We start from the raw sequence: 11,214 nt of genomic DNA, 5'->3' as shown, positions 1-11,214 counted from the left end.
AGCAGGTCCCTTTTTTGTTATCTAATCTTGGGGGGAGCACTAAATATACCAAACTTTTAATATTCAATCATGTTGCCTCTAGAACTTAGATACAGCCATTGTCCAACCATGAAAGTAAGTCACAAGTAGGAAGGAAGGTCAGATAGTTGGGGACAGGAGAAGAGATAGCTTATACCTGAGTAGGACAAGCCTGGGGGACCAGAGTGAGGCTTCCCTAACATCACTGGGGTGGGGAAAGGGAAGGAAGAAATGGAGCAGGATAATCAGTACTTCAAACATCAGGAGGATGGCAAAAATTAAATTTATAATTATACCAGAGACAGATTGTATGTTTTATGGGTTGAAGCTGATCAAGATACAAATAAAAAGTACCTGGGATTGGCTATAACCTGGGGTGGGGCAGGAGGGAAGTGGGACAGACAGGAGGGAAAAACATGAACAAATGAAGTTAGTTTAACAATAAGGTGGGTGGACAGAATGAAGACTGAACAGGGGGTGGAAATGACAGTAGTGTGTTGCTTGTAATGGGAGCAAAAGGATGGCACAGCTGCTCTAACAAGGGGGCAGCGCCGAACTATGGAGGGAGACATATCACTGGTCCTGCACCTTCAGCTGGCATGGGATCCCCATCCCCACCTGTCCTATGTTCAAGATCATATCAATCAAGAGGCTGAACAGGCAAAAGGGAAGTTACATTTGTTTTGCAAAGTGCTCCCTATCATGTGGGGCCAACACTTACTAGTACTATCTTAACTCTTTGCTGCTCTTCTCCTGTCCTTAACATTTGTCTCTACACTGGCTGGTGGTTGGGCACTGGACTCATGGTTTCTGAGTGCATGAGATGCCAGAACACAATATTCAAAAATAGTTATATATACATATATACTGAAGCATGCATGCACAGACATACACTGTCTAAAGCTTGAAGAATCAGAATTACACTTAACTATTTCATTATTGGCCTATTCAAGTTGTTTTCTTTTGTAAAATGACTTGCTTTCTGCGTGCACTCGTGTTACCTCTTATATTTGCTTCACACTTATCACCTCATAAACAGTTCAAGATCTTGGTGAATAAAAGGAAATGTTCATGTTACCTCTTTAGTTGGTCATCTCTCTTCTCCGTGGTACTAAAGAAGAAAACAACATAATCAACCCATTTTTGAGACAGCAGAACTACAAAAGAAGTGCTTTTTGGAGAGCCCACTTAAGTGTGATGTATTTGCAGAGAGCCATTCACAATCTAAAGAAATAGATACAAGTGCACCACAGAGAAAACGGCGAAACAAAGAGATGCTCTCAGAATGAGCATCCAATGCCAGCTCCCATCACGAGCTAAGTACCTCCACTTCAGGGTAGACAACAGATATCTAATTAACACAAATATCTAACTCTGTTTAACTGAACAGGCATCAAATTGTGTCAAAGGAAAGAAATTAAACAGCAGTGAAAATAGGAATAAAACTACTCAGGAGACGATTGGAGAAATGTGATCATATTCACAAGTATCCTTCTCTTTAATGCACTTGGCTAAGACATCCTCACAGCAAAGAACTCTTGTTCTGTGAAACAGTAAAAGGAAGTTCTTCCAATGGGAGAGAGAGGATGGTATTTGTGCAGAAGGCTAAGTAATTAATAAGATCCTGGTATGTCTGTTGTGCTCGCCTTAGTAGTGCCCTGAATCAAAAAAAAAAAAAAATCTGATCTGCCTCTATGCTTGGGTCAAAAATAAAATAAAATAAAATAAAATAAAATAAAATAAAAATAAATAAGTGAGCCTACCCAGTGTGGCTCAGTGATTGAGCATCAACTCATGCCCCAAGAGGTCACTGTTTCAATTCCCAGTCAGGGCACGTGCCCAGGTTTCAGACTTGACCCCTCCAGTGAATGGTGTGCAGGAGGCAATCTCATTGATGTTTTCTCTCATCTCTCTATCCCTGTCCCTTCCTCTCTCTAAAAAAAAAAACAAAAAAAAAAACATATTTTAAAAAAATAAATGAGTGATCAGGACTTCACCAGTCAATATACCTAATCTAAAATGCCCCATAGAACTGTTAGCCAATAATCTAGAACTGGGTCCAAGAATGATCAAATTTAATTTTTTTACTGACATCAGATTAAATTTTTGTCAGACAAGTTTTAAAGTGAAATCTTCATGGAGTATGCTGAATAAAAATCTTACATGGAAGGTACATGGAGAAGATAATATCCCAATCAGGACGGTTCCATGAACTCTAAATGATTTCAGGGGCAGGCTCCTGGGCAAAGGTGACCTCTTCTCTCCTGCAGGCTATGACCTTCCTTCTCCTTTAACATTCTTCTCATTGGAGAGCAATGCACAGCTCACCTCATTTGGCCCCCAATAAGTTATTCCAGAATTCCTGACACACAATGTGAAAACCGCTGAATAGCTACCGGAGGTTTACACTTCTTTACTTATGCTGTGCATTCTCTTTACCCTACCTTTTCCAACAATACTTAGAAGTGGCAAGAGCCAACTGAGCATTTAGTTTTCTCCTTGAGCGCTGTAGCACTTTTGTTTCCCCCTTCAATGTCCTTTGGCTACCTTGGTAAATGCTAATTTGTGTATTTTTGTGTTCAAAGGAAAAGAAATGGAAAGTTAATATGAATCAATAATTAGAAGCATAGATGATTAATTATGAGAACTTTGGAAGGTACCTTAGAAGTTATAAGGTCAAATCTTACAGCCAGTAATTAGTCCTCTTTAAAACATTTTTGGAGGAGTTTTTTTAACTTCTGTTTTAAAATCATTTAGTGGCAAGAAGCTCACTATCTAAAAAAAAAAAAAAAAAAAAAAAAAAAAAAAAAAAAAAAAATCAGTTTTACCATTTTTCAACTCTATTTGGAAATTTCTTTCTTAGAGCAAGATGAATGCTACCACCCTATAACTTCTAATCACGTATAAGGTAATCGTCTTATTTATGTCAGTCCTTCAAATAGAGTGATGCCGAAACTGGTTTGGCTCAGTGGATAGAGCATCAGCCTGCGGACTGGAAGGTTCCAGGTTCAATTCCGGTCAAGAGCATGTATCTAATTACATCCACTCAACAAAACCATTATGAGTACTAAATGAGAGAAAGTCCCATATGATACCTGGAAGATAGTAAACATTTGCACAATTATTGAATAGATGAAATTGCTGCCCTAACCGGTTTGGTTCAGTGGATAGAGCATTGGTCTGCAGACTGAAGCGTCACAGGTTCAATTCCAGTCAAGGGCAGGTACCTTGGTTGTGGGTACATCCCCCCAATGCGGGGGGGGGGGGGGGGGGGGTGAAGGAGGCAGCTGATTGATGTTTCTCTCTCATTGATGTTTTTAACTATCACTCTCCCTTCCTTTCTGTAAAAAATCAAAAAAAAATTTTTTTTTAATTACTAGTACAAAAAGCTTTCTGGGTTTTGTTTTTCTCCATTTACACTAGTACTTTTGGGTAAAATAGATATTCACTTTGGGAAACTGTCTAATCTACAAAGGTCAATATCCTACTTCAAACATGTTTAGAGAAATAAATATAATTCTTCAATAGATGATTGTTCAGAGCAAAAGTTTTACATTACTGGTATACTTTGTAGGCTCAAGACCTGTGTGTGTAATAAATCACCCCATCATTTTGTTAGTCTTTTTTAGCAGCAACAGCACGTGGCTGGCTCATTTAAATACCCTAGATTGTTTTCACTTGAACTATTACTAAACCCGGCCTCTCTTTATTTTATGTTTTTGCAAATTATTTTATTGGTAACATTTCAGTTATGAGCTGTGGGAAGACTCCTGGCTAAAATATAAATTTCCTTTACCCTCTGTTTCCTTTATCCTCTAGATATCTACACTAATAAAAGAGAAATATGCAAATTACTGTCACTCTGCTACACTACCAGCCAATCAGAGTATGCAAATTAACCTGAAAACATGGTGGCAGCCCCACCCCACACCGCTCTGAACCTGTGGGGTTCAGAGAAGTTGGGCGCCAGTGCCTGAGGCTGGCTGCAGCCCAGGAGACAAAGAAGTCGCCTGCCCTGTGATCCCAGGCCGCGGCCAGCAGTAGAAGCCTCACATCCGCCTGCCCCACATCCTGGGGGAGACAGAGAAACTGGGCCTCAGCCTGAGGCTGGCTTCAGCCTGGGAGACAAAGATCCCAGGAAAAGTCGCCCACACTGCATCCCAGGAAGACAGAGAAGCCGCCTGCCTGCCGTGCAGGTGCCAGCACCTGTGGCTGGCTCTAGACTGGGGAGAAGCTACTGTCCACTGCACAGTCCTTGGCACCAGTACCTGTGGCTGGCTGTGGCCCATGAGATGGATAAGTTGCCCACCCCGTGGTCACAGGTGCCAGCACTTGCAGCTGCAGCCCAGGAGAAGCCATCTGCCCACCGTCACTGCAGCTGCAGCCAGCCTAGGCGCCTATGGCTGACCAGAGGGGGGAAGCCTGGATCCCGGGTGCCTTAGGTCGGCTGGAGGAGGGAATCCTGGGTCCTGAATGTGGAGCTGAGGCAGAGGTGGTTAAGGGCAATCAAGCCAGCAGGGGAGCAGTTAGGGACAATCAGACAGCAGGCAAGCAGTTAGGAGCCAGCAGTCTGGATTGTGCGAGGGATGTCTGACTACCGAGTATTCCCTGAGGGATCCCAGATTGGAAAGGGTGCAGGCCAGGCTGAGGGACACCCTGCCTCCCACCCCACCCCACCCTGTGCACGAATTTCATGCACTGGGCACTAATCTATAATAAAAAAGCATAATATGCTAATTACACCAGACGAACTTTTGGACGAAGCCCGGGTCCCAGGTGCCACAGGGAAGCTGGTGCCGAGAGCCGGGGAAGAAAGGCCTACTCTTACACAAATTTCATGCATCAGGCCTCTAATAAAAAATAAAAATAAAAAACTAAGTATCATAGATCAAACAGTTCTCTTTAATTCAAAAGAAAAGAGACTACTAAGGGATAAAATATATTCTGTAGTAATAGCAAATATTTTTGTGAAAGTAATTCCTAAAGGAATAATATTGACTAATGCTTCCATTTAAACTAGGAATTTGCTAAAAGACACTTTAAAAACACCCTGCAAAATAGAATTGTCTTATATCAATTGTTTTTCATCATGCATATCCAGAACTATTTAAATGCAAAAAATAAAAAAAATTCTTTAAAGGACTCCAATTACTGCTTGCCAGTGATATATGCAAGGCTCTTCTATCTAATTGGTTTACATATGTAATGATCCAGTATCTTTCAAAGAGTGTCACCTCCATTTTCTAATCATCAGCTTAATTTATTAAAATAATCAGCTTAATATGTTAAAAATACTCAAAAAAATTTTTGTACAGATATATGATTCATTTAAAGTACTGAGTTAAACATGTATTATATTTGGAGAAAACAATATACTATAAATAGGGAAAAATTAAAAGTTGGTGTCAAGTTCAAAAGGGAATACTGCTAATGTAATAACAACACTGACTAGAAGGTCTGCATTTTTCTCTGGAACAGAAAATTCCACTATTCAAACATCTAAAATGTAACAGGTCAGTAGGTTTGCCTAATCTTTTAGTTGTGAATTTTATTTATGACTTTGTGAGGCCTGCAGCTGTTGATACGCTCAACAAAATATATGGAAGGGAAATTTGGACACGCACAAAAAAAAAAAAAATCATAGGAAGAATCTACAAACCAAGGAATGCCCAAGATTGCCAGCCAACCACTGGAAAGTAGGTGAAAGGCCTGGGCAGATTCTCCCTCAAATCCCTCAGAAGGAATCAATCCTGCTGAAACTGTGACCTTGCTTCCAAAACTGTGAAAAATAAATTTCTGTTGTTTAAGCCAGCCAGACTGTGGTACTTTCTTACAGTTGCCCTAGCAAACTAATGCATGCAGGATGCCCAGAGTATATACAGGATGAATCATTAAGAGCTTATTCTATCAAACCAGGAGTGAAACTTACTTGCCTCAAAATGAGTTCACAGTTCTTCTATGCCTCTAGTATTCTTATCTGTAAAATAGGGATAATAATAAATCTATCTCCTAGTACTGTTGGGAAGATTAAATCAGCTGATATAGCAAAGCCCTTAGAGAACAGCCCATAGAACGTGTTTGCTGTCAATAGTTATCAGCTATTCTTGACCTTCACTCACTGAACTACATATGCCAGACTCCACGACAGGCACTCTAGGTACATCACCAGACAAAACAGATGCAGACATTTACCTTTATGAAGTTTACTATATAGTGAAAGAATGCAGACAATAAAACAAATAAGAAAATGATGCAATATATTGACCAGTAATAAGTTCCATGAAGGGAAATAAAGACAAAAATGAAAAAAGGAAGGGCTGAGGCTGGGAATGGCAATTCTTGGTAGGTGGTCTAGAATGGCATCCATGGGTGAGGTATGGGAGTGAGCCATGTGCATACCTGGAAAAGAGCCATCCGGGCAGAGAGAACAGCAAGTGTCGGTGCCCTGAAGCAGGAGCCTGCCTACAGTGCTCAATGAGCAAGAAGACCAGTGTGGCTGAGCAGAGTGAGGCAGAGGGCAGGAGATGAGTCAGAGACCTAAGAGAGGACCAGATTGTGCAGATCCCATATATATATATATATATATATATATATATATATATATATATATATATATATATATAATTGATTTTTTTACAGAGGGGAAGAGAGAGGGATACAGTTAGAAACATCGATCAGCTTGCCTCCTGCACACCCCCTACTGGGGATGTGCCCACAACCAAGGTGCATGCCCTTGACCGGAATCAAACCTGGGACCTTTCAGTCCACAGGCCGACACTCTATCCACTAAGCCAAACTGGTTTCAGCATGTGCAGATCCTTGAAGGGCTTTGGCTGTCACCCTGGGTGACGTAGCGGGTCACTGGAGACATGGAGCACAGGAATGACATGACCCATGCATTTTTATAGGCTCTCCCTGGCCAGTGTGTAACAGGAGATATGATCCTGGTAGGGACAGAGAGAGGGAAGGACAGAAACAAGGAGACCAGTTAGGAGGCTATTTCTGAAGTTCATTCTGGAGATTATTTAACCAAGCTCTAACAGGGTTGTTCTATGGAGCAGGTAAGACAGAGACTCCACATATTTTGGCAGAAGAGATAATAGATTTTCCTGTTGGAGAAAATGTGAATTCTAAAAGGAAGGAGTTAAGAACAAACATTTGGAAGCTGAGATTTGGAAACTGAACAACTGGAAGTATGAAAGTACGTGTCCGTTACCTGAATTGGAGAAGACTTTGGGAGAAATGGGCTAGGAAAGGAAAGAACAAAGTATTGTTATGGCTGTTCCACCTCTTTGCCTTCTTATCTTGCTATTATGATTGTTTTAATGAGAGGTAGCTTCATCAGTCCTTGCCTCTTTCTTCTTAGTTCCATCTCCTCTCAGCTTTCTTTCTTTTTTCCTAGCAGGTAATAAATCAATGCACAGCACACCTCCCTATTCAGTCAGCTCATTACATCGAGCTGTCCTTTTCTACTGCAGTGAGTATTTAGCACAACCTTCTGTTCTGGGAACATAACCTTGACTCTCTCTCCCCCTCTGTGTCTAGAGTCACACCTTCCTTCTTATAGTATCTCTATAAAAGAAAATGCCTGTTTCTTCTTCTTTTGAAAATTTCATTTTTCTTTGCTTTTTTTCCATTTTAGCCATTTTTCTTCTGCTTGCTCTGATTTCATTAATCCTCCCACCAATTCTTTCCACTAACTACACTGCCTTCTCTTATACCCAAGAATTCTCCAATGACTCCTCAACACCAAAATAAATCTCCTGACTGAGCTTCCCAGCTTATCCCTTTCCTCTGACCCTTAATTGAAACTCCTTGCTGTACAAGAGCCATGTGATGTCTCGGGATCTTTGTTTGTTCCCTTGAAAAATAAAGGAATAAACCAGATTACAAATAAGAAAACATAGTTTGTTCTTCAGAATTGCAGACAAAATTAATAACATTTTTACCAAAAAAAAATCCCGCACACAGAGGTCATTTTTAATGCTTTTATTTAGCAAAATTTCCAGGTGATTTTGAAATACATTAGACATCTATTCATTGGAAACAAGAGAGAGGTTATTCCAAAATATTATTTAATAGCCCTAAAATAATTTTGCCTATCAGAACAAAAGAATCCACCCAAAAAGGTTTTTCTGTAGTGGAAATTACAACACTTGACTTCTTAGATATTACACACACACACACACACACATAATTAGTTAGAAATATTTCATTTCTAAGGTTAAATTTCATACAACACATTAATAGTATAAAGGGGTTACTTTAATACAATAGCTATCTCTAGTTCTTTTTAACAAGGGAGCTGAACTTCAGGTTATTCAATCTTGGTTTATAAATCTAACTATAAAATTGCGGGAGAAATGTGTCTTGTCTAGCCTTCTCTGCCCAAATCAAATGCCATCTCCCCTGAGTTTAATAGTCATAAGACATCTTTCTCTCCTCTGAACTCCACTGGGGCTCACCTTATATCCTTCTTATACCCCATACTTCCTAAATCAGACTCTCATGTCTGTCAATAAATATTTATGAAAGGAAAGAGAAGCAGAAAAGTAAATAAGCATCATAGTTTAATAAGAGAAGTATAGGCTTTGAGTCAGAAAAACCTAGTTTTGCATCTTATTTCTTCTATTTAATCACCATGTATCCTACACAGTTGATTTAGCCTCTCAGGGCCTTAGCCTCCTGGTCTCCATAACGGAGATAACAAAGCCTCTCTCATAGGGTACTCGGAAGATGAAGAGTGATAAGATGGTTAAACAGCTAGCACTTGAGGCACCCAATAAAAGTTACATCCCCTCTCCCTGTTCTAGCATGGCACTCACAGTTCAATCCTGCATCATAGCTGACTGCACACAGGGCTGCTCCCAGGCTGTGAGCTTTGGAAGGCAAAGAGTTGTCCATCTTTGTGTTTCCTATAGAATGTAGGGTAAGGTGGTGAGTGGCAAATTCTGGAGGGGCAGTAACTGCATACTGTATTCAACTGAGTGTGAACCAGGATCGTTCCCAACCTGGGGCATAATGACCTGTGGATTTGGGTTCTTTGGGCTTTTCTGGTAATACAGGGTGGGGCAAAAGTAGGCTTACAATTTTTCCTATGGAAAATAATACAACAATTAATTGATAATAATACAAGAATAAACTATTTCATGCACTACGTTTGCCCCACCCTGTATAGCTCCTCTTCTGCAGTTCAGGCTGCTTTGAGACAGTCCACCATGCTTTAAAATAGGTTGTTCAAAATATAAGTACTCTCCTAAATTCTTTGGCAACTGATCAGAATGCTATTTCATTTCTCACGGTAGAAACTGCTGCAGAAAATCAACCTTATTTTGAGATAGAGAAGCTGAATTCACTCCAGTTTGCTGGTAAAACAAGTTGTGTTGAAAAAGCACTGGGTCAAATAAACTCAAGCTCATCTGTGAATAGCCAGGAAACCCTGGGCAAGCTATCTATGTTCATTGAGTCTCAATCAAGTAGAGAAAATATAACTCTACTTTGAGTATTACCCAGGGTTGTGGGTAGATAAGGAAGGTGATGCCCTGGAACAGAACAGACTTTGAAGCAGGATGCAAAATAAGATCTAGAAAGCCATCAGTTTTTGTCACATTGAGCTCTTACTTTGTCACAGTCCAGGCTTCTACCCTCGTGTCCTTCTTTGGCAATTCGCCAGCTCTTGTTTTATAATCTCAGGATGAAAGTGATGAAATCTACATAACATCCTAGCTTTCTTCTGAATTCCACGTTACAAGGCAGCAAGTGTTGTCATGACTTCATAATACAACAGATGCAGTGTCCATCACGCAAAGGGCTGGTCTGGTTGCCAGCAGCAGGAACTGCACGCATTCCCTTTCTATCTGACGCTAGAACAACTGCACAGCCCAGCCGCTTGTAGCTTTTCTCGTGTGTCAGTCACAGCTTCCTTTGTAAAATATTTCAAAGGCGATACAGCTCAACCAAAGCGTAACAGAAAGTCAGCCTCAGACTAAAGCAGGAGGGTTGGGGGGAGAAGCCAGCGACCTGTCTCTTCAGGCGGAATCTTTGTTCCTAGGTCATTGTACCACTGCCGCTCCAGCTTCCAAAGGAAATCGGGAGAGAGGGGAGGAGGATGGGCCACCTACTCACTGCATATGGAAGAACGCATCTTCCCAAATTTCTGAAAAAAATCGTCTTGTGCCCGGGCCAACGCGTCTTCATCGATGTAGACCGCTGGCCTTTTGGCCACGAGGAAGTACTGCACCTTCCTCAGCTTCCAGCCCATCACGTAGTGGAGCCAGCCGCACACGGCCGCCGTGGACCGGCCGACCCCCGCGTTGCAGTGAACGTACACGGTGTGTCCATTCTCCAGCAGCGCGTGCAGGAGACAGACCGCCTGGGGCAGCATCTGTACCCGGCCTGGGGTGGAGAAAGCACAGCACAGACATGTGAATTAATGAAACCCCAACAGCGCCATCAGTAACTCCTCCAGCACCCCGTGACGTCACAGGGCACTGCCCCGCGAGGCAGGGAGAGCACAGCCTGCTGCATTCCTTTGCATTGGAGGAAAAAGTGAGGCACTATCACATCCTGCTAATGATGGAGTGGAGGAGCCCTGCGGAAGCAATGGGCAGCTCTGTCACTGGATTTGGCTGCTCCTTTGAGAGATTTCTGCACTCGCACCCATTTCCCCTAAAGAGAGGTTCACCATTGCCTGTGGTCAGAAGGGCGGTTTTTACATCTTCCGTAAGCATAGACCCAGCAGAGGACTTTAGAGGATTTCAAAGAGGACCTGACAGTCCTGTCACCTCAATTTCCTTTCATCCAAAGGGATCCTCCAAGTAAATGTAAAACAGAATTAGTCCATCCAGATTAAAGAAGTCAACCTTACTCATTCAATATGTGCTAGTTTCCATTTGTCTAATGAGATGACTAACTTATTAATTGATACACCTGGGATATTGGATAAATTGTCAATTTATTCCCTCATGGTGCAGTGTGCGTTAAAACTAATTCCGTTTTTCCTTTCGTGGGCAATTATGATTATAGTTATTGCAGCTTCATGACTACTTTTTTGATTACAAGATGATTTAGATGTCTTCTTTGCCCAGAGAGAGGATATGGTATGCTCTGCCAAGGCCAGTTCTAAGAGATCCCCCTAAAATCATCACACTCCTGGATGCTGCAGTTTCTTCTGCTTACAGATTCTCAAAGATATTT

At 41.4% G+C, this 11,214-nt stretch overlaps 1 protein-coding gene across 4 annotated transcripts in view; it reads right to left on the bottom strand.

Annotated features, from left to right (window-relative positions):
• Positions 1-7,998: 7,998 nt before the first annotated feature.
• EPM2A (EPM2A glucan phosphatase, laforin) overlaps positions 7,999-11,214 on the bottom strand; it is a 98,260-nt gene continuing 95,044 nt past the window's right edge. For all 4 annotated transcript variants that reach the window (XM_084889307.1, XM_084889306.1, XM_084889308.1 and 1 more), the window contains one exon: positions 7,999-10,413. In XM_084889307.1, coding sequence (XP_084745433.1) covers positions 10,136-10,413 — 278 coding nt within the window. In that variant the 3' untranslated portion in view covers positions 7,999-10,135. The remainder of the gene's footprint in view (positions 10,414-11,214) is intronic.

The sequence above is a fragment of the Pipistrellus hanaki genome, assembly GCF_964339955.1.
Source record: "Pipistrellus hanaki genome assembly, chromosome: 7".
NCBI lineage: Eukaryota > Metazoa > Chordata > Mammalia > Chiroptera > Vespertilionidae > Pipistrellus > Pipistrellus hanaki.
This window is presented reverse-complemented; position numbering and strand designations above follow the sequence as displayed.